Source organism: Lynx rufus, unplaced genomic scaffold (assembly GCF_022079265.1).
Source record: "Lynx rufus isolate CCGP_SWC_20201006 ecotype Redwood Valley unplaced genomic scaffold, mLynRuf1.p SCAF_2, whole genome shotgun sequence".
NCBI lineage: Eukaryota > Metazoa > Chordata > Mammalia > Carnivora > Felidae > Lynx > Lynx rufus.
The window spans coordinates 150,361,336-150,385,505 of NW_025814834.1; the positions used below are offsets into that span (position 1 = coordinate 150,361,336).

The 24,170-nt window shown below is 44.6% G+C and overlaps 1 protein-coding gene across 1 annotated transcript; it reads right to left on the reverse strand.

Annotated features, from left to right (window-relative positions):
- Positions 1-21,817: 21,817 nt before the first annotated feature.
- CCN1 (cellular communication network factor 1) lies at positions 21,818-23,917 on the reverse strand. The gene is made up of 5 exons (XM_047085967.1): positions 23,801-23,917; positions 23,287-23,500; positions 22,581-22,937; positions 22,238-22,449; positions 21,818-22,120 (listed from the first exon to the last, which is right to left on the reverse strand). The coding sequence occupies exons 1-5, from the start codon at positions 23,861-23,863 to the stop codon at positions 21,818-21,820; spliced, it is 1,149 nt and encodes a 382-aa protein (XP_046941923.1). The 5' UTR covers positions 23,864-23,917.
- Positions 23,918-24,170: the final 253 nt, after the last annotated feature.

Here is a 24,170-nt window from a genome sequence, read left to right on the forward strand (position 1 = left end):
TTACTTTCAAAATAAATAAATAGACCTTTTTAAAATGGCCAAAACGGTAAATTTTATGTTGTGTGTATTAAAATTGAAAAATATATTAATTAAGGCTAAACAGTCATTTTTAAATGAAGGTAAATTTATATGTGCTGACTCAGTCATTTGCAAGCTGTGTGACCTTAAGAAGTTACCTCCCTGTGGCTCCATCTCTTAGTTTCCTATTCTAAGATAGTATTAGTGCCTATCTTATGGGGTTGTTGTAAGAACCACGTGAAAGAATACACATAAAAAGCTTAGAATAGTCCTTGCGACATAAGTGCTTAAGAAATGTTATTATTATTATCATCATCATCATTTGTGGCAGGATTCTCTGTGTTATGCCTACCATCCCATTTATATTTTGGGGAAGAATCTGTACGTGCGCACACAGGTGCCCCTAACGTGTGCCTGCTTGCATCCATCACATATCTTTCAAATACCTTCATTGTGCTAAGGGTTGGGTAGACAGTGGTGAGCATAGACTGTTGGGGCAGGATGGTGGTGGTGACAGGATTCCTGTTTAACTAGAGAGGTCACAGGAAATCTCTCTGGGTAGGTGACAATTCTGAGCAGACATTAGCAGAATACTGAAGGAGCCAGCTTTCCAAAGACTAGAAGAGCTTAACTGACAAGGGGGAAGTAGACTGTCACGAGATCCCAAGTTTGAAGGCCTCTTGTATAAGGCGGAAAGTAGTATGAGAGGAGATTGGAATGCACATAGAAAATTCTACAAAAATGGGGATTAAACTGTTAAGAGTGGTTTCTGCTGAGGAGTGGGTCTCAGGAAGGTATGGGGGGAGGGTGTGGAGTGGAGAAAAGGAATTGTACTTTTCACCTCATTTCCTTCTACACTGAATTATTTGCCATAAGCATGTATTTTATTATTTTTTTAAAGCTGGTTAATAAAAAATTAAGAAATTTTAATGATTAATAGTAAGGAATCTAATAACCTTTCTTCTTTCAAGAATCACCTTGTCTCAACTCTCCAGTTTCTTTTCATGAAATGAGAGAGTCATGTAATTTGTATCTGCTCATTGGTCTGAAAATAGGGCAGACGTGGCCTTCTCTTATCTATTCAGCCATCTTTTTCTTTGAACAGGGAATACTATTCTTCAGTGCCTTTCAGTGAAATCCTTGAATCATCTCTTCCATTGGGAGTATTTTTACTTAAAAAAAAAAAAAAGGCTTCCAAATTCATGGAGGATTCTTACCTTGTGGTCACAGCAGTGACAGACTCACACGGAGGCAGGTGCCTGCCTTTTCCAACTGAGTGGAAGAGGAGAGGCAAAGAGGAGGACTGAGAGGCTGAAGTAGAAGGAAGAAATCAAGCACCGTGCCGGCCAGACATCCTCAAGGTCCCACAGGGCTGAGTGCTTTCCTTCCCTGTGGCTCACTCGGGGGCCCAGTGCCTTATTGAAGTTGGGCAGGAGTGAGAGTTCCCTGGGGTGCCTGGGTGGTTCAGTCAGTTATGCATGCGACTCTTGACTTCAGCTCAGGTCATGATCTCACAGTTCATGAGTTTGAACCCTGAGTCGGGCTCTGTGCTGATAGCACAGAGCATGCCTGGGATTCTGTCTCCCTCTCTCCCTGCCCCCCCCCTTCGCTTTCTCTCTCTCTCTCCCTCTGAAAATAAATAAAAATAAACTTTAAAAAAAAAAAAAAAGAGTGAGAGTGAGCGTTTCCCTGAAGAGTGTTCTGAAAGATAGAGAGAGGTTCACCTGGTGCAAACAGAATTCCAGCAATGGAAAGACTGCTTGGACTCAACTCTTTGAATCAAGGCAACTGGTGATGTGTTCCAGCTCCCAGGCAGTGTTGGTGGGAGTTTTTATCTGGAAGTCTCCTGATGTTTTCAGTCCTCTAGAGGGAACTGGAATCAGAAAAGAGGAAAACAGAGCATCTGATCTGTGCTTGGCTTGCCTTGCTGATAAATTTCATTGCCTACATGGCAGCGGGAAAAATAAGGTGGACAACCAATTTGGAACTTGGCACAGGACTGTTTGTATGCCCAAATGCTCATGCTCCAGATGTCTCTTCTCTGTCCGCTGTGTTTATTCTCAGTGCATTTTGATACCCATTTCCATCCTAGAGAAGTACTGTAGTTGAAACTTTGTCTTTGGCATCTGGCCAGATGCAACACTTGAGTTCCTTCTCTTCCAAGTCTTGGCACTGCCCTTCCACTGTATGTCTACCATGTCCCAAGTCCTTTTCATCCAGACAACTCTACACACTGGAGAAGACGCCTTCCTTTCAGGTTTAGCTCATACAGTCCTATTCCAGGAAGACTTCCTCTGTCCCCCATCACCTTGTTTAGAAAACTCACTCTTTGCCTACCATGAGCAATAGTAGCAATAATAAACTGGTATTTATCAAGTGCCTATTGTGTGTTGGCAGTGTTCTAAGTACTTTACATGGATTAACTCATCTAACCCTTCATCATGACTCTCTGAAGTAGGTGTGGTTATTGTCCCTGTTTACAGATGAGGAAACCGAGGCACAGAGACAAAAGCACCCATGGCTTCCTTTCTGCTCAGGATCTCTACTCTCTGACAAAGCAGGCTATTCTCTGTGCATTTAGATGGCCCCTGCCAAACGGGCTTGGCCCTTGATGAATGATCTTCCCTTGATCTCCTTTCACATCCTGGGCAAAAAATGTGTCCCCGTATTCTTCCTGCCAGCTCCATCTGTGAAGCATGTGGGCCGATGTTTGAATAAGAATGACTAAAGGGGAAAGCGATTTTATGAACTTCAGACTGTGAACTCAAGGAAGAGAGTGAGTCAGGCCTCCACATTCCTGAAATACTTTCAGGAGGCTCAGTGACCTCAGACAATAAGAACCTGAGGCAGAGCTCTCTGGACATCCCTGGGAGGCCCTCCCACATGGTAGAACGTGAGGGGAGACACTGTGCACCTGGTTCCTATGTGCACTGTGTGGGGCTGAAGATCATTAGCCAGAGCAGCCCAAGGCTGTCCAGAGCACCTCCTCGCTTTTGCCCAGGCTGTTCCCTCTGCCTGGCGTGCCTTTCCCTAAGCTCTTGTCAGCTTGTCCTCAAAGGCTCAGCTGATGTGTTGCCTCCTCTGACTGCTCCAGGCAGAAGTAGAGGCTGTGCAGTCTGGCTCCACAGGGCTTTGTGTGTACCTCTCAGCCCCGAACTCCTGGTGCCTAGAGGAAATGGCTTTCAACATGTCTACCCTATACATAGTCACACATACTGAGCTTGGTGACAGCTCCACGGTTGAGGAAAAAGTCCTGTCCTGGGAGGTGGGAGATGTGGGTTCTAGTCCCATCTCTGGCCTTGACCATGCAGTGTGACCTTTCACACCTCACATTCCTCATGAATTAAAACGATTTGTTTTGATCTGTCTCTCCCACAGATGGTCACTTCCCAAAGTGCAGGGACCTTTAACCCCTGATTTTGTTCTCAGTGGGAAATATGCACAATAATCATGGACAAATCTTTCTCTTCCACCCCTTTCCGTACCAAGTTTAACCCCCTAGTTAGTATGGTGTACAAACTATCATCCACGAAATCAAAAAAAAGGTGATTTGGGGGTGTCTGGGTGGCTCAGTTGGTTAAGCTTCTGACTTTGACTCAGGTCACGATCTCGTGGTTTGTGGGTTCGAGCCCCGTGTCCGGCTCTCTGCTATCAGTACAAGCCTGCTTTGGATCCTCTGTGCCCCTCCCCCACTTGCACACTCTCTCTGTCCCTCTCAAAATGAATAAATAAACTTAAATAAATAAAATTTTAAAAAGACGGGTCATTTCTTTATGTGCACGTTTCAGGGGAACAGAGCATCCAGAAGCTGCACCAGTGATACCACACAAGTGAGTCGTGGAGAATGACTCAAGATGAACCACATGGTACTTCAGGAAGCCTTCCAAGATCTTTTGAGCAGGAAAGGAGTAAAAAGGTTGTACCTGGAGCCCATCCTGTGGATGGAAAAGCTGAGAGAGTAGATCACAGGCACGAGAATTCCCTTAACAGCTGCACCCCTTTCCAAGAGGACCAGTCATTGAAGGATGGAATGAGAGCATCAAACTAAGTAGGCTGAGAGTCCTTGGCCTAAAGGCCAAGATTTAGATGCTCTAGTCCCTGATTCCTTGGGAGAAGTGCTTTCAACTGTTTCCCCACAACATTCATTAAACCTACAGAGATTGGCAACAGCACCAATGCCAAGGGAAAAGCCCTGTCTTAGAAGTCTCACCTCAGCTGTGACATGAGGAGATTGGGCTGGTAAAGAGGTTAGCTCAGGTCCTATGACTCCCAGCGACTTCTGCTCTTCTGTGTCATCTACATAAACATTTCTCCAGTGACCAATCTGGCACTTGCCCCAGCCTCTATTTTTGCAATTAACGAGGCTGTCACCTCATAGTTGCACTCCCCATGAGAGGAAGGAAAAAGTGTGGGCAAATGCAGGTACATATGGCACATTTTCAATCAAGCAAATGGGATTTTTATTACCTAATGAGTTTAAAATCCATTTGCAAGCTAGACAAGGGAGGTCCTCTTCCCCATCCCATTCTTGCCTCCTTTCTTGCCCACTGGCCCATCCCCATCTCCTCCTGCCCCCATGGTGGTCTTTCCCTCATTCTGGCTGACCAGCAGAAGCTGCCTCAGGAAGCTCAGCTCTGCATCCTTACTGGAGCTGCCCTGGTTCTCCTTGCTGTACCTGCCAGATGCCTTCCACAACCTCCCAGGTAGTTAATGATCTCCCCTTGGGCAGAAGAGCCCTTTAATAATTTACCAGAGTAGATAAAGAAAAAAGCATAGTTCTCTACTTGGAGGCCAGTTCAGACAGTATGGATGGGGTTAAGATTGAACTTCAAGTTCAATCTCAGCTTTCTTGTGTAGGAACCCTGCCTTATAACCATGTATATAGAATCTTATCAAAACCTTCATTCAGATATTTAAACACCCCAGCCTTACCGTATGATTGGCACTTTAGGGCTCCTTCAATTCTCAGGGGAATATATATATATATATATATATATATATATATATATGTATATATATATATATATGTGTGTGTGTGTGTGTGTGTAGACACCGAAATACTCTGGGACAAAATGAGATTTAAACATTTAAGGAACTCTAGAGAAAGAAAAGTTATTTTGCATTTTCTGACTTCTTGGGTTCTTTATTAGAATTTGAAAATCATTTTTTTTCAGGGAATTATATATTTCACTGAGTCAAAAGTGCAGACTATGAGAAACAGCATCGTACAGTGGTAAAAAAAAACAAAAACAAACAAAGAAACAAAAAAAACAGCAACAACAACAACAAAAGAAAACACATGCTTCGGAATTAGAAACCTACCTTGAAATCTTATCTTCAATTAAATGTGAAACCTTGAGGAAGTTATTGAGATTCTCTGAACCTCATTTTCCTTATCTCTAAAATGAAAATAATAATTCTGTCCTTGGGCTGTTTTTCGAGAATCATAAATTTGTAAAGAATAACCTGTCACACAATAGACAATAAATGATGTGTCGTCCTCTTCCTCCTCCTCCTCATTGCCTATATCCAGAAAAAGTCCGAATTTGTAAAGCCATGAAAAAAAAAAGAACTCCCTCTCAAAAGTGTAACAATGAAACTTAATAAGGATAAATATAATAGACTGTAAGACTACGGATTCACTGGTGGCCCCCAGTGAATCACCTCCTGGTACCCAAGGAGGTGCAGTTCTCTCCCACATTGACTCTGGGTTTGACCATGTGACTTGTTTTGGCCAGTGCGACATTAGTGAGTCTGAAGCACTAGTGGGCTTAATAGATGCTTGCACATCGGGACCATCCTCTTGGAACATCTCCTCTTAGAAGCCAGCTGTTTGACTGTAAAGAAGCTCAGTCTAAACAACTGAACAATGGGGAAGCCACAAGATGAGAGCCCATCTTGGACGTTTCAGCCCCCACCCAAGCTCCTAGCTCAGTGAGTCACTGCATGAATAACCACCCAGCTGCACCTAGCCAACAAACAAAATTGTGACAAATAATAAGTCCTTGTTGTTTTAAGCCATCAAATTTTGGAAGGGTTATGCAAATGCCAAAGCCTAAATTTACATTAAGGAAAGGCAGTAACACAAGTAGAAGTGGTGGGTTATCCTTACAGAAGGTCATCTGAAGAGACCCTTAAGATGTCAGTTAAAAATTATTATATTAATAAGTATTGACATACTGCCAAGAAATTAAATGCAAGCTTAGCCTGCTTTCATTAAACCAATGAATTGGCTGATGGACCATACAGTTATTACAGCCTGGTTACCAGGCTCTGCACTGGTGTGTGGGGATACTAAGCAAGTGAAGACCCAATTCTCCTATATCATGTTGTCTCTCGGATTCTGAAACTTGTCTGCACTTGTGCTGGGGGCTGGAAAGGCTAGGGAAGAAGTGCTCACTATTTAGTAGGGAAAGTGGATTCGTGAATAAAAGTGCGCTTAGAGTCCTGAAGGGAGCTGATAGGCTTCCTGGCCTTGGCACTCAGGAGAGATCTAGAGGGCTCTGTGAATCCACCAATATCCCCTTTTTAGAGGGATCTTGACAAACTCAAGTGTATCTGGAAGCAAGCAACTAGAGAATGAAGACCCGAAGACTAGACCATGTGAGGAATAATTGTACCCACTGTAAATGTTTAAGGGAAAAACAAAAAAAAAAAAACAAACAAAGGAACAAATAGAAGAAAAGAAAAGAAAGGCTGGGAATGCAGGTAGGGATGGAGCACATAATTGAGAGGACCACATTCATTCCGAGGACTGCCAGGAGGACAATCATTAACCGTTACTAAAAGTTATAGGGAGAAGGATTTCACATTAGTATTCAGAAGAACAGCTCACACTTCTGGAGCATGAACTACAGAAGGAGGCAGAGCAGATACCACCTCTGTGAGTGAGAAAAGCATGGGTCACTCCTTGCCAAGGATGTGGGGGAAAGGGTTCTGGGGGTAGGTGGAGCCAGGAACCTACAAGTCGCTCCCAAGTGTAGGGTCCCCCAGTTCACCTCTGGAGCTCTGTCTGACTGAATAGTATTAAGTAAAACAGATGGTACATGCCCACCATTAAGGAGGGGGAGAATTGTCCGCCAGCGATGACAGGAGACTGTGCCCAGAGATTAGGAATATGAGAATTCAAGCCTCAGAAACCCATAGCCGCTGCCTCTGATGTCTCTCACCACTTTGAAGGGATTATGAGAACTTGTGTTTTCCGGGGATTATTTATCACACCCTGGGGGGAGACTCAGAGGAGCAGGTCAGGCAAATATGAGCCTGCAGATTTCGCAAGCATGTGACAGTTGAGGATGTACAAGTGAAGAGAACTAAGCAAGTATAAGGAAGCCATCTGGCATTTCTGACTGGGTAGTACAGCCTCGTTCCAGAACCACCACTGAAGAACCTAACTGGCTCTCTCCTGCTTCTCCCACCGTTTAGCCTACAAAACTATAGAGGAGAAGATCTTTTCAAGAATGTGGGTCCGATTTCCCATCGGTGGGTCCTGTGGGTCCTGTGGCACCAACAGCACCAGGACTAGAGGTTCATAGGTCTGTGGGAAACAGGAGATGTGGGCAGTCAAGTTTAGGATTGCCTGGAGGCCCATGCGATTATGGATCCAGTCCAGGGATGTCTTTCACCTTAGTGTCACCGGCTTTGGATGGGAATAAAAGGAGATACTTGCAGAGTGCCCTCTGACCGACAGTTTCTCGGGTTCCCACGGTCTTGCACACCCGTGCCTTTGCACATGCTGTTCTCACTACTCAGCTTGCCCTTTCTCCCTTCCCCTTTTCTTTTTTGTTTTTTTTTTAATTTTTTTTTTCCCTTCCCCTTTTCTACCAAGACCTGACTTCCAGATTGTACTTACTCCACGTAAAACCTTCTCCAACTCTCTGAGGCTGAGGCAGCCTCACACCTGCATTGTTTTTCAGCACAGCTTACTGTAACTAGACCGTGAGGCCAGGGGCTGCGTCTTGTTCATCTCTTTGTTCCCCGAAAGAAGTAGCACAGAACCTGGAATGTCTCAGATGCTTAGTACACAGGGGTCGAAGGTATGAAGCCCATTCCTCTCCCTCTGCACACATGTGGCATGCTCACATGTGCTGTGTTCTGTGCAGGGTTCATGCCTGTGTTATCATTGTGGCCCATGTCTCTAAAGTTGGAATGCAGCTCTCTGGTCAGAAGTAACTTCATTCTAAAGTAAACAAAACAAAGGAAAATGTGATTTCCATTTGCTCCATCCACTGCAGCAAAGCCCTGGCCTCTGGGGGAGGGGATTGGTCTAACTGGGACCGCCCTAGCAGACCAGGAACCCTCAAGGGAAAGAGGCCCGTTGTAGCAAAAACGCTTCAAGCTACTGACCCAGCACAAAGACTCTACTGTGGGGAAACTCAATATAAGGGTGTGCCTTGCTCTACGGGAACGCGATACAGAAAAATACAAAGTCATAAAATAGATAAATCTGGGCTGGTTATTGACTTTACAAGAGAGAACTTGCCAGCAGGCTCCTCTAAATAGCCAGCTCCCATAGTCCACTTAAACTGTGATTTTATTTTCAGAAGTTTGATATTACACACCGGTTTTCAGGAGAAACATAAATAGGTCCCCAAGGAGCCTGGCGTCACAGCGTGTCTGGCCAGCAGCTCCTTGACCAGGGCTTAAGGTGATCGGATCTTGAGTAAGTGCTGTAAGTGCTAAAGGCTCCCCCTCCATGTCTGCTCGTTGAGTCTGTTTCCAGAGTTGGGTGTAATAGGAAGAAGCAGACCCAATCTGGACCTTCTTACCTCTATTCAAGTGGGCTGACTGAATGCTGTAAGGGGGACGTAGAATTTGTCTCAGCTAGTCAATTCATTCATTCATTCATTCATTCATTCATTATCATCATTCATTTATTATCAAGTTTATTGTGCACTTTCTATGTGCATGACACTGTGCTAGACACAGCAAAGTAGAGAAGGACTATAAGATGTGTTCCTGTTGGGGCACGTGGGTGGCTCAGTCAGTTAAGCGTCTGACTCTGGCTCAGGTCATGATCTTGCAGTTCTTGAGTTTGAGCCCCGCGTCGTGCTCTCTGCTGTCAGCACAGAGCCTACTTCAGATCCTCTCTCCCCTTCTCTCTTTGACCTGCCCCCACTCTCTCTCTCTCTCTCTCTCTCTCTCTCTCTCAAATAAATAAACATTTAAACAAATCTTGAAGAAAGATGTGTTCCTGCCCACTGAGAACTCACACACTACACTAGAACTAAGTCTAGTTAGACAAGCCCTTGGGTATCATCGATTCTAGAATGTACATATTTTTACACTTTAACAGCTCTGTAATCAAGATACATTTGACTGCAAGCATGCAACTATGACATAGCTGGCCATAATTGGCTGGGTTTTTCTTAAAGGTATGTAAAATGATGTTGTGTCTTGCAGTCATCCATGTCTTAGATGATATAGGGTACGTGAAAGTGCTAAGTAATGGTTTAATACCACAGGACTCCAAGTGGAGTTTGATAGTTGAAGAATAAAATTGGGCCCCTGTGTGAGTATACCTCGTGGATTTCCCTTTGCAGAGAATGTATATCATAAGTTTAAAACAATGCCCCTTTTCCATGGTTCTCCAGGGAAGCTGGGCTGGAGTGGCCTTGCCCTCCCTCCATTCTGGGAGTGAGGCGTGTGTAGCAGCCTAGCCCCGATTCCCTTGCATGCAGGTCGCAGGAAAACCAGAGGAGCAAAGTAGCAGAGACAGGTGTCGGTAGCAGCCCTTGAAGAATGAGGACACTCTTCTTGATCCCGTGATTCGTAGACGCAAGTCCTTAGTGAACTGTACCTTCCGGGACCCAGCACTACACCTGACCTATAACAAACAGGAATTATAAACCACAAGGCTGTGTGTGCGTGTGTGCAACAGACAGATATAAGTGTGTGTGCAGATATAGGTCAATGAATGAATTTCTGTTACTGAGGCCAAAAATGCAATACAAAAACACTTCAGTGTGACTGCTAATCTTGATTTTTTGGCCCAAATTCAGAACAGTTTCTTACAGTCTATCTAATGTTACAGGGGATTTCTTCCCTTTCTTTTTTTGGCGTCACCATTCCTCACCCAAAAAAAAAAAAAAGCAGTGGCTCCTGTTGCTGGCCCTGTACACTTGCCATGTTCCGTTTATTTCAATAGCTGTGTTCCCACAACATGCCAAGAGACCTAGTTTCTTCTGAGATTGTAGAGAATGTACAGCTTCTAGGCAGATGACGGGGAAGATGACTGCATGGGGGGGGGGGCTCAAGAAGTCCCTTGGTGCATATGCAAATACCCAGCATGCTTTAGACCAAATGTATCGACATAATAAAAAAATCCAAATCCTCTAATTCATTGATGCAGCACAGAAAGACCATGAATTACTTATTCACACTTGCCTATACAGAATGTGAGGACTCCTGGCTGTTTAGTTAATGCCTTTTCTCGACATTCACTTTGATTGTGAGTGCAATTATGACAGTTCTTTCGTGTCTGGAGGAATAGATGAGGTTATGGAGCCAGCATGGAGCTGTCCCTGTGGCCTTTTGCTTGCATGTCACATTACCACAGCCTTTAAAATCCTGGACAAGAAGACTGTGCGCAGCTAGTGGTAAGGATGAGCATTATTCTAGGAGGGACCGGAAGCCATTAAGGGACTGGCCTCCTACTGGAATCTGACCTGTGGCACAAACACAAGAACATCAGATGGCAGTAACCAAGTTTTCCAGGTCGCTTCTCTCTGGGCTTTTTGCCTTTGCCACCGGGTCCAAGTAGTCACTGGGGCTGCCTTGGGTGACCCACCAGTGGGTCAGGCCCAGGCTAGGTCCTGTCAGCCTGAGGTTATCCTGTCATATCGAGGCTGTTGTGTGGGGGAAGCAGACCGCTTTTGTCTCCTGGGGGTATGGTGCACTTCACCATTTCCATCTCATATCTGGTGATGTCAGTGCTATCTCACCCTGTGCAGGCCGGCAGCTCTTATTACTGTGCGGGTGGGGGATTTCCAAAGGTAACACCCATGGAAGGGACAGGCGTGTCCCCATCACCAGGACAGGTCTCCTGTAGGTCCCTACTGAGGGCTGCTTTTCCTCTTCTCAGCCACAAGTGCAAAAGTGAAGATGCAAAATGGCTTTTAGTGCTCAGGTCTTGTCTGAGGCTGTGCATTTGCTGACTCTGATAGTATTCGTAGGCTTTGAATACTTCGGTATTTTTCAACTTGGGACATAATTCCAAACAGACTCCTATTCATCCTTCAAAACTCTGTTCAGATACTGTGTCCTCTGTGAAGCTTTTTCTGACTACCCTCTGAACTCTCATATTCCTAAGTTTCTGGCACAGTTACAGTACACTAGAATTACTTGTATATATTACTAACTCTGCTAGATGTGTTACCCTTGAGACCAGGGACCGTGTGTCATTATTTCCTTTTTGTTACCCATGTCTAGCTGACCCATAGCCAATCAAGTGCATGTTTTTGTTTTTGTTTTTAATTTTTTTTTTAACGTTTATTTATTTTTGAGACAGAGAGCATGAACGGGGGAGGGTCAGAGAGAGAGGGAGACACAGAATTCGAAACAGGCTCCAGGCTCTGAGCTGTCAGCACAGAGCCCGACGCGGGGCTCAAACCTGCGGACCACAAGATCGTGACCTGAGCCGAAGTCGGTGGCTTAACCGACTGAGCCACCCAGGCGCCCCAGTGAATGTTAATAACTGAGTTATATTCCTGCCAAATATTTGTTTGTTGGTTTATTCATTCACATCTAAAAGTACTTTCTTCTCCTTTGGAAATGGTTATTGCTACATTATTTATAAAACTTACAGACATCAAAAAGGGCCAAGTGTAAAATCATCAGTTAGGATGCTTTTAGCTGTAAGTAACATTTGGCTTAACAGAACCAGCTTAAACAGTAGGAGGTTTATCATCACACCAAGCAAGAGGTCTGCATTTCAGGTGAGCCCAGCTCTGGGTGGTTCAGCAGCTTAGTGATCTCTTTAGAGACTCAGGGGCTTTTCACCTTTCTGCTTTGTCATCTTCAGTGTGTCAGTGATGCCTTCTCCCTGGGCTGGAGACAAGTTATGCCCAGGAAAGACGAAAGGCATTTCCTCTCCCAGTCTCTTTTTATTATCAAAGGCCCTTTTCTCAGAACCTTTCCCTACCCCCACAGGATTTCTCCTTGAGGATCACCAATTAGGACCTATCACTGATAAGGGAATGAGACTCAAGTTGGCTGAAGCCAGTTCTGATGCAATCCCTCAGGTTAGAATGGCAACAGGGGATTTCCTTTCCTGGTGAAATGAGAGAGAGAAAACTTGAAAATGAATTATGGCACACCAGGGGCTCCTGAGTGGCTCAGTCGGTTAAGCATCTGACTCTTTTTTTTTTTAATTTTTTTACATTTATTTATTTTTGAGAGACAGCACCAGCAGGGGAGAGGCAGAGAGAGAGGGAGACACAGAATCCAAAGCAGGCTCCAGGCTCTGAGCTGTCAGCACAGAGCCAGACACGGGGCTTGAACCCACAAACCATGAGATCATGACCTGAGCCGAAGTCGGTTGCGCAACCTACAGAGACAACCAGGCGCCCCCTAGCATCTGACTCTTGATTTCCACTCAGGTAATGATCTCACGGTTCTTGGGATCCAGCCCCGTGTCCGGCTCCACACTGTCAGCGTGGAGCCTGCTTGGGATTCTCTCTCTCCCTTTCTCTGCCCCTCCCTGCTTATGCTCGCTCTCTCTCTCTTTCTCTCTCTCTCAAAGTAAATAAACTGAAATAAATAAATGAATAAATAGATTGTGGCATATCAATAATACAAGGAAAATCTATAAAGCAATTATAGCGATTTTGGGAGAACTGCATATATCAACATTAATTGACTTTCAAGGTATAGTAAATGTAAAGCTCTATATATAGTCTAATCTTTTTTGTTCATAATAATAATATTAATAAATGCAAGTTAGTCACTCCCCCAAATCTGTGAATAATACACATTATGCACTTAAAAGTATGTGTGTATGCATGTGCGTGGGTGCACGTGCATGTGTGTAAAGGGGAATGTTTCCTAGGGACCTTCATTTTTGACAGTCTGTATTTCTTACAATGTTCTTGCATAAGTATGCCTTCCTTTAGTTAAGAAAAAAACCCCAGACATTAAAGAGAACACTGTAAATAGCTAAGTATCATTCTGAATGCAAGAAGTCAATTAAAGACATAGGCTCCTTTCCAAGAACAAACTAATTTGGAATATAGGAAGGACCTCTCTCAAGTTTTGCTCATGAGCCCAGAATTTAAACTCTCTCCATGAATGAGCAACGTTTTTTTTTTTGTTTTTTGTTTTTTGTTTTTTGTTTTTAGCTAGCAAATCTCCTTAACAGAAGATCCAGATGTTTACATGCTGAATCATTCTCTGTTTGCCGGAGAAGGGCGTCATCCTTGCAGCGGGATGCTGACGATCCTGACTCGCCTATAGAAAATCCATTGGCCCAAGTCTTCCCAGGAGCCACGTTGACACCAAAGAACCAGCCCCAACTTCCCTGTAACCCAAGTGCTTTCCTGTGTCCAAATGCCCCTGTCAGAGATAAGCCTGAAGAATAAATCCTCTGAGGTCCACCTTCCACTCTGCTACTGGCTAGCTAACTATAACTACTTAGACAAGTTCTCAGTCTCTCTGGAGTTTATTGAATGTCTCTGAAAAATGAGTATTATTTATGTGACAGCACTTGAAGGAAGGACTTTGAGTCATTAAAAAAAAAAAAAAAATTCTAGAGCAAAATCCTGACTATGGGTTGTGATTCCCCTTGGAAGGCTCTTTGGTCACTACAAAAATGGCTGGTTAAATTCAGCAGAGGTTCGGGATGCAGGGTATATCTCTGAACAACTCATCCGGTGTCGGTGGGAAAATGTGACATGATATTTTACGTGGAATGGGTATACTTCTACTCAAAAATACACAGACCGTTACCGTAGAAGGAAGCTGGGGAGTGACGGCATGTTTATAGCCCCATGGCCATCTGAAATGAATGACGTGGCCTCTATTTTTCCTGTGCTTATAACATGGTTCCCGTGCTAAACATTACTTTTCTAAGCACTTCCAAGGAGTGTTCTGGGTTGTGCCAGTAAAGAAAGAACCTGTGTTTTTTAAAGATCGTCCCTTCCCCGCCCTTCACCTTCCCCAACCGCACACGTACACATACGTGTCTCTTCTCCTCAGTCTGTGCTGGTGAACAGCAGAGCACACACTCCGAGGAAGCTGTAACACTGCTCTCACCATGCAGAAGCTGCCATGTAGAGAATGTAGTCCACTGCTGCAGATCTACGAATTTTTCAAAAGAAGCCAGAAGTTTGGACTTCTTAAAAAAAAACTTCTCAGCTTTCAAATATTGGCAACAAAGCTCAGTTTTTATAAACCCTGTGCCAGTTGAACAAAACGTTGTCTATTGGCCCAGTCCCGCCCAAGCCACCAGCTTGGGAATTCTGTCCTGGGGCGATTTAGAACAAACTTGCTTTCTCTTCTCCACGAAGATCTGGAGATGTTAGAACACAGTTCTCATACTCCTTCCAATTTATTCTTGGTACTCATTCATTGACCAAAACCCTTCAAGGAGTTTAAAATCTCATGGGAGCAGTTAAAGAACGAGTCACAATATAGTGGTGTCAGTGCTACAGTGAGGATTTGCACGAAGGGCCAGAAGAAGGAGTGCTCTTTGTCTCTCTCGGGGTGTGTGCAAGTGATGGATTGTGTCCTGCTGTATCCAGACAGATTTACAGAAAGCTTTTCTCTAGAGGTCTTATCAGGATCTCTCTCCACTCCCCCACCCTGCAGCCATCTTGACTAAAGTAGATCCTGCCAGTTCCGGAAGGACCTTGCGGTCAGTGTACCAGGAGCATTTCTGAGAAGCCCACAAATCTGATTGATGTCAAATAAATACTGGAGCCCTTCCCCACTCATGCATAAGCACAACGACAGGCCTGGGAACGTCTTGGGTATAACTAGCAAAGCTTTTACCTTTTCTGACTCTGCTCAAATTCATTCCGTTTTATTTATTTATTTTTTAATCTTTATTTATTTTTGAGAGAGAGACAGAGTACGAGTGGGGGAGGAACAGAGAGAGAGGGAGACACAGAATCTGAAGCAGGCTCCACGCTCCAACTGTCAGCACAGAGCCTGACGCGGGGCTCGAACTCATGAACTGTGAGATCATGACCTGAGCTGAAGTCGGCTGCTTAACCAACTGAGCCACCCAGGCGCCCCATTCATTCCATTTTAGAGAGTGGACATGAGCTTCTTGCCCCCAAAAGGGTCTACTACACAGGTACTATGATGGCTAATTTTCTGTGTCATCTTGGCTAGGCTATGATGCCCATTTGTTTGGTCAAACACCAGTCTCAATGTTGCTGTAATGGTATTTTAAAGATGTGATTGACTTTGAGTAAAGCAGATTACCCTTCATTATGTGGGTGGGCCTCATCTAATGAGTTGAAAGCCTTAAGACAAAACACTGAGGTTTCCCAAAGAAGAAGGAATCTGGCCTCAAGACTGCACAATAGAAACCCTACCTTGTTTCCAGCCTGCCTGGCCTGACCTATGGATTTAACTTTTACCTGAGTTTCCAGCCTGCTGGCTTCCCCTAAGGATTTTGGACTTGTCAGCCCCCATAATCACATGAGCCAATTTCTTAAAATAAATCTTTCTCTTGATGTGTGTGTGTGTGCGTGCACACACGTATACATGTATCCTATTGGTTCTGTTTCTCTGGAGAACATTAATATGGATAACCTCTTCGTGATACGTCTGAACCCAAAGTAAGAATATAAGCTGTTTCAAACACTAATGATCTGTAAGACTCTGAACCCAGGTAGTGTGGGTGTCTTTGACTTCTCTTAATGGCTGAGATGAGAAAGGTATCACTGGTTATTTCAGAAATTTCCAACTCAAGCACCAAGGCCTTTGAATAGTTTCTGACCTATGTATCTTTGAAAAAACTACTGAGATGACCACTCCTCCAAGAAACCTCTCTCATCCCAGCTTCAGAGAGTTGGTAGCTTTCCCCTCAACCATCCTCTGTGCCCTATTCTACTTCTTATAATGTATTTTGTGCTATGTGGTATAGACTACTAGTTCTCCCCTCTGTAGTAATAGGATCTCTGATTTTTAGCTGGGGACGTGGCAACCCAGGATAGGAACTACACTTCCTAGCCTTCCTTGCAGCTAGGTGAGGTGAATTGGGGAACGGAGGCCACACATGGTGAACAAGATAGCAGAAGCTTTGGTCCCCGAAAACTTAGGGCATCACATCAGCCCTGTACAGCCTACCTGGATTTTTCACATGACAGAGGAATAAACCTTTGTGTTATTTAAGCCATTTTTTATTTAGCTTTTTATTTGCAGCTGAACCTAACCTTAACTCATCTTTGCTTACATGTATGTCCCCAAAGTGAAGAAACCAGGCTTCTTCATCAACTAGTCCATAGCACTGTACGTGGAATATAGTGGTGCCAGGCAAGTGTCTATTGACTGGATGTATGAATAGAAGGATGAATGAATGAGGAACAACCTAGGGGAAAGCCCAAGGGGAGGTAGGAAGAAGACATTGTGCTAAGGGAGGGGTGCCTTCTACATAATGCAGTTTTAAGCCAGCATTAATCTAAATTAATGAACATCTGCTTTATGCCAGGCACAGTATCAAGTGATGCTTTTGTAGTGGTGAAAAAGCCAAAAATCTCTCATCTCATAGAGGCTATTCTGGAAGGGGGAGACATAGTAAATAAATAATATCTGGTAGGCCTAAGGGCCGTGGTGAAAATAAAACTGCTTGATGTAATGAACTACTTTAGACTGGGTGGCAAAGGAAGGTCACTGAGAAGGTAACATTTATGCTGAGACCTGCATGACAAAAAGAAGTGTAGATTAAGGGACATTGAGGCAAGAGGGGCATTTGAGACAGAGGAACAGCTAGTGCAGAGGCCCTGAAGAGGCACTGATGTGGCTTAGTTCAAAGAGGAAAAGGCAAGTGGGATTGTGGCAAGGGCGAGTGGGAAGAAATAGGGAGGGTCTAGGGCCTGTGTACTTAGTAAGGAGGGAGTTGAGTGTTATTCCAAGAGTAATGGGCAGCCATAGAGCTTTTAAGCCAAGGGTTGACGTGTTCTGATTCACATTTTTGAAGAATCACTCTGGTTCCCATAAGGAAAATGAATCTTTGCAGGAAACCAATGATGTTTGGGTTATGTATGCTATCCAACAAACAACACCCAAAACTTAGGGCCTTAAAATAACCGGTTAGTCTGCTCACTATTTTATGGGTCAGGAAATCTGGGAAGGACTCAAACGGCTATTTTATCTCTGATTCACAAGACATCAGCAACTGGAGCTGGACGATCTACTTCCAAGGTGGTTTCTTCGTGCACATGAAGATTCTCCCTGACCTTTCTCTTTCTCCTCATGTCTTCTTATCCTCTAGGGCCTGTCAGTGTGGTATGGTCTTCTCACAGCCTGCTGGTCTCAGGGTCATTGTGCTTCTTACATGGAAGCTCATTTCTAAGAGAAATGAAGTAAGAGCTTCTAGTCATCGCCACAGTTGGAACTAGCACCACAGTACATTGCTTCCTGGATATTCATTGGTTAAAGCAAAGAGCCCAACCAGATCCAAGAGGGTAGAATAAACCCCATCTATGCAGAAGCGACAAAGATTAATTATGTGGGGTGGAAGATACTACTGCAGCCACCTTTAGGGAATACAGTATGTCACAAGTGAAGCCATTTAAGTAATTCAGGGAAGAGATGATGATGGCTTAGCTTTGGATGTTTGCACTGGGCATGTGAAAGGGGTGGATTCCGAATATGTGAGCAGAATATCTGAGCGTCGTAAAGCACTAACAAATGCGTCTGGGTACTTGCTTAATTGAATTGCACTTTATAAGATTAGGTGGATAAGCGTTGCCCACCACCAATAAAGCTAAGTTACAAATACATTCGTTCTATCCATAGGACACATACATCATTGTCACGCTTCACAATGCGCCTTGTTTTGAAGAATGAGTTATTTAGGGCAGGGATTTAATGAGGCCCAGATATCGGGCTATGCAGGAAGATGAAAGCATGGACCTATAGGCTGAGATCCAGGGATTGCCACATCCTATAACCATGAGTACTTCAGAGAGGAAGAAGGGTCAAATAACATTACGGTTTTCAAAGGCTTCCTGGAGATGAGTGCATTGTGCATTTGCCTACAGAAAGACCCAAGTAGCTTTCACTTCATACATTCAGTTGCTTGAGGAGATGAAGTTTTTAAGGTACAGAAGTCAGTGCACCAAAGAGAGCATATGAAAAAGAATATTTATGGTGGGAAAAAAAAAAAAAAAACAGCTGGAAGCTATGGTTCCATTTTAAAACAGGAGAGATCCATCCAGACACTTGCCCAGAATCACCTAGTTAATTAATGGCAGAGCTGGTGCTAAAAGACTCCCAGTTCCAGTCTGGGATTCTTTCCCCTGCATCACCTGCCACCCTGCTCAGAACACAGCTTTGTTGTGTCCTGTGGTCCTACTGGACCCTTGCTGTGGCTCCACTGACTTACAAATAGGATCCAGAGGGCAGGAGAAAAGACAGTGTACGAAGCAAATCTAGTCTCTCTACTGGAAAAATAACTCTAAAATATACTTTGCTAATTTTGACTCTGTGGCATCTCTTTGTGGAGTAGATAACACGTGTGTTTAAGTGAAAATCATCACAGTGAGACCACTTACGGTGCTAAATGTCCCACAGACTATTTCTTAAAATTCACTGAATTCCTGAGATTCTGAGGTCACCCTATGACTCTCAGTTCTTACATCTCTATTAAAAAAGAAAAAAAAAAAAAACAGGTCAAGACCACCAGGGTCTTTTGGATTGGAAAGTAAGAAGAACACAAATCTTTACTGTATGTGGAGGGGCACATGTATATTATGATGCATGTTTATATATGTAACTTCTATTTCATATGTGCAAATGCCTGGTGTTGGATTTTGTTTTCTCAGTACTTGAAGTAGGCAGAGCTCCACACTGCACCTAGATAAAGGTTCCATGTTCTAATTTGCATAATTTTATTCTCCCCTACTTTGAATTTCTTTACTTTTTTTATAGCCAAATAAAATGGACATAATTTGTACCTATTTGTCTTCACTAATTGAGCACTAATTACCACTTTATGCATCACTCTTATTGTATTTACTACAATAAGGTTAAGGACCCAGAGATCCAGTATTTTCCCATGTCTGGTTTTGTTTCGCATTTGAGCTTATTTGTATACCTATTACATCCCTACGCTCTTAAAGGATCTATAAAATATTACTCCTTGATCTCTATGTAAGAAGCAATTTGCTGGGCTTTAGTGTTGGAGGAAAAGACCTCAGGATTGGTGCCTGGGAATGTGAAAATCTTTCCCGTGAATTTGGATGTCTGCTCAACAAGATTGCACCACAAAAACCTCACACTTTTATTGTTTCGCGTGTTACATTGCAAAGTTTAACTGCATCAGAGAAGGCACAGGTGGTGTTTAAGTTCCCAAATACCTTAAAATTTCAATGCCGCGGGCAAGAAACAGACAACTGGGTAGGCACAAGTTGTAATATTTCAGGCAAGACATTGCCAAAATCAGAAGAGCCTTTGCCCATACATTTTACCGTCACATTTCTATGAACCTTTATGCATTTCAGTAAGGCTTTTAAATAGATTCTTAGGCAGTGCTTTCCTGTAGGTCTTCATTAAGGCATTGATATTAAACTGTTTTGAAAAATCACTTTTTACAGGATCCCAAGAGCTGTCCCCCTTCTCTTTTAAAGCACTTTCTCGATACCTAAAAATTCAAGTACTTTCTTAACCAAGTGCAGACTGAAATATTTCACTATGGATTTGAACAGAAGCCAAGAGCGTCGATGAAAGGAAAACTTCTCTATAAAAGGTTTATTGTCAGTGCTTTCTAAAGAGGTAGATTCTTCTAAAACAGGCTACCAGCATTTTCACAAACATTGACGCAGCCTTCTCAACCTCTCCTAGACCTAAGATTGAGGTCCTTTTCTTTTAGGAATGCTCTGCATCTAGCCTTTGACCTTCTGGATAGCCAACTCTATCTAACTGCTCCCTCCTCCAGCAGCATAACGTATATTATAAAAAGGAAAGGGGGGATGGGGTAGCTCGGTCCTCACGCTATTGGAAAAGTACTTGAAATTCCTTGCATTCCTTTGCATTTAACAGCATGTTTACCTAATCACTGGCTTATTAGGATTAACACAAGTCATTGCTTCAAGCTCATTCAGTGAAAACAAACTGACTCCTATAGACTCCAAGACTTTTTTTCTGCTCCCAACTAAGGGTGGATCCATCTTTCGGTAGTTCTCCTATGCTTTCAGAATATTGGGAAAATATAAAGTTATAAACAAGTGACCTTCTATAACACATTATCCAACCAGACTTAATCTTGCCCATGAATTTAATATGAGCAGCCTGGGTTATGGACTGTTTCATTCAAGTTCCTCTCTTCTTCCAAGGTGACAAGCATAATAACCTAGTAATTGATAAATGACCCTACTATACCCACCTTACAATGATGGAGTGATGGAGACCCTTAGGCTTTGAATTCATATGAAAATAAAGCATTATTTTTTTTAATTTTTTCAATGTTTATTTTTGAGAGAGAGAGAGAGTATGAGCGGGAGAGGGACAGAGAGACAGAGAGGGATACACAGAATCAGAAGCAGGATCCAGGCTCTGAGCTACCAGCACAGAGCCCAACGCGGGGCTCAAACCCAGGAACCATGAGATCATGACCTGAGCCCAAGTCCGATGCTTATCCAACTGAGCCACCCAGGCGCCCCATAAAGCATTACTATTTAAATCACAAATTTAGCTTCAGATTCCTTGTGCTTCCTAGGATGCCTAGTGTTCAACATGTTTTAAAAACAGATTACATGCAGAGATTTTTCTCAACTGAAGATAAAAGCAGTCATTGTCTTACTTTTGTAGGTTAGTTCCCTGCTCTTATCCCAAGCTCCTAGAACAGTTCCTGGCACAAAGTAGGCACTCAAGTAGTCCTGGTTGAATAATTGAAAGAATGCATAATACGCTAAGCTTTTGCCAATGACTTTGGATAGTCTCTGAAAATATCGAATGCCACACACTCAGGTATTAGGTAAATATTTCTTTATTAAATGATTAATTCCATAAATAAATTCTTTTCACTGAATATAAAATTAAAATCATTTACAAATTATTCCAGTATTACATTTCCCTTCCCTCCCCAAAAGCTACATTTCGATAAATAAAAACATTCAGTCTTAAAACACCTGATTTCTGTTTGCAGTTTAGAGTGCAGATAGCTGCCTCTCACGGTCACTCACAGAGTGTCCCCTTCAGGAAGGGATGGCACCCCCTCCCATTTACTTCTTTCAAAAGATGAAGGCTTTAACTGATCAACTAATCTTTTTTTTTTTTTTAACAATTGTAGAACCAAAAGGAAAAAAAGCCTAGAGAAAAATATGCTTACCAAATAATTTACAAACAGAAAACAGAACGTCATCAACAGCACAAGCTCCAAAATGAAGCAGTAACGTGGGCTCCAATATTATGAAGCGAAGTATTCTCCCATCGTGGCTGCGTTAGTGTCCGTCCATCTGCACCAGCACACCTGGCAGTTTCAAAATACCTTAATACTACTCAAGAATGAGCAATGCATCCCTTCTACAATGAGTCCCTCACCCCCACCGCCCCCACCCATATCTCTGTGATTCTGGCACTCTTCTCCCCCCTCGTTTGTTCACCCTCGCGCTGGAAACCCAGGTGGCATTTAGTCCCTAAATTTGTGAATGTCATTGAACAGCCTGTAGAAGGGAAACACCGCCTCGTTGGCATGCGGGCAGTTGTAGTTGCACTTGCAGGACTGGATCATCATGACGTTCTTGGAAAACGTCTCCCCATCTTCGCAACGGAAGCGCATCTTCACAGTCCTGGTCTGCTGGGGCGTGCAGCAGCGGCCGTCCACGCACGACCCGCAATACTTGGGCCGGTATTTCTTCACACTCGAACATCCAGCATAAGTAAACTTGACTGGTTCGGGGGATTTCTTGGTCTTGCTGCATTTCTTGCCCTTCTGTAAGAAAGAGGAAAGAAGGAGAGTTAGGAACAGTGTTTCTCTGTCTCGGAAGAGAGGTTCACATCTCGCCCAGCTGCCAGGCAACAGTCTCCAACAAGCACCACCGGAACTTACTTTCAGGCTGCTGTACGTCTGCTGTCCACAAGGCCGCACTTCACAAATCCGGGTTTCCTTCACCAGGCGGCATTCAAGGTTGTCATTGGTAACTCGTGTGGAGATACCAGTTCCACAGGTCTTGGAGCACTGGGACCATGAAGTTGTTTGAACGATACATTTCTGGCCATGTAAAGAAGGGTTGTATAGGATTCGAGGTTCCATTCCAAACGCTAGAGACAAACAAGAAGGAAAATTTCTCAGAGGCATAATGACACCAACAGACTCAAGGAGTCGTTTCTACAAAGCTTCAAACTAGGAATGTATTTCAGTACAAGGTCTTTCAGGCTCAGTCTCAACTTACCTGGGAGCCGCTTCAGGGAGCCGCCTTTTCCAACCGCAATTAATTCATTGTTCCTGGTTAACTCCACCTCCGAGGCATCAAATGCCAGCCCCTTGCCCAGGAGGCCATCCCGGTCGTCCGCGGGGTCCTTGGCACCATCCTCGTCACAGACCCACTCCTCACAGCACTGCCCGGTAACTTTGACTAGCCGGGGGTTGGGACAGCCCAAGTTGGGGAGAGAGAGTTCTTGGGGACACAGAGGAATGCAGCCCACAGCGCCGTCGATACATGTGCACTGATGTTTACAGTTGGGCTGGAAACTTTCCCCATTCTGGTAGATTCTGGAGTTATATTCACAGGGTCTGCCCTCTGATTGAGCTGCAAAGAGCACCGAAAGAGAAAGGGAAAAGAGGATAAAGTTAAGATTCCCAACCACGGCCTGAAACTCATACATATTTTCTGCTGTTAAATTCAATTTATGGTAAAGTTCCCTACAATTCCTTGGGGACTCCAGACCAGAACAATAAGTTAGTCAGGAATCACTTTTCCGTATGCGCTTTTCGTTGGGCCCAGACACACTGAATTGCATTCCAGACTGCTGAAATCATGTGCCTTTCTGCCAAGCTACCAACAACAAAGCATCACCATACATGGTCTCAAAATTACTAAACTTCTGGACTACGGGGACTATTATTTTTTTAAAGGGGCCAAACCACAAGCATCTTACCTCTGCAGATCCCCTTCGGAGCGGTGGAACTGGCGCCGAAATTGCATTCCAGCCCCTTGGTGTGGTCGCAGGGCTGCATTTTGCTGCAGTCCTCGTTGAGCTGCTTGGCGCAGACCTTACAGCAGCCGCAGCCGTCCCGGACCAGCCCGACTCCCGGGGCGCACTTGGGCGCCTCCTGGGGGCAGTGGCAGGCGGCAGGGCAGGTGGAGAGCGCCTGGAGGGGGGTGGGGGGACAAGGCACGCGTGAGACTCGGCGCGGTTAGCAGACGAGCCCAGAGAAGGGAGGGTTCCTCCGACCCTGTCCGCAGGGGGTCTCTGATCCCGTCCAACCCGGCCACCCTTGGCGGCTGCGGCTGCCAGCAGGCCCCCCGACGCGTCTCCAGGGGGGTTTGAAGAAAGAGCTAACCCGAAACGCCCCCGAACTTTTTAGTTTAGTTTTCTCTGCGGGGAGCAATCTGGGGAAAGGGGAAGGGCCTGGAAGAGCGGATGGGGAAGCGGAGGCAAAAGAACTCACCAGCCTGGCCAAGTGGAGAAGGGTGACGGCGAAGGCGAGCGTCCTGGCGGTGCGGGAGCTCATTGTGGCGCGCAGGAGTCCGGACGAGCGCGGAAGCAAAGACGCCGATACACGGGTGCGCAGCAGTCGAGGTCTGGTGCGTGGATCCGGGAGACGGGACAGGCTCCGGTCCGTGCGGCGGGGTGGCGGGCCCAGTGGCAGGAGGGCGAGGGCTGGGGCGGCGAGCGGGCTGCAAGCGTCCTTCTCTTGAGGTCCTTCCCGAGGAGGCGCGAAGGGCGCGGGTGCTGCTCGGGGGCGCTCTCGCTCGCGGTCTGCCCAAGCGTCCAGAGCCCGCCTTTTATACGGGCCGGCCGCGGCGCCGCGTGTTGCA

Excerpts from the sequence above, each read along its gene's own strand:
- CCN1 (XM_047085967.1), bottom strand. The coding sequence starts at position 23,863 with ATGAGCTCCCGCACCGCCAGGACGCTCGCCTTCGCCGTCACCCTTCTC. Across the intron at positions 22,938-23,286 it reads TCCGAAGGGGATCTGCAGAG|CTCAATCAGAGGGCAGACCC; the intron begins GTAAGATGCTTG and ends TGCTCTTTGCAG. Across the intron at positions 22,121-22,237 it reads AGACGTACAGCAGCCTGAAA|AAGGGCAAGAAATGCAGCAA; the intron begins GTAAGTTCCGGT and ends TCTTTCTTACAG.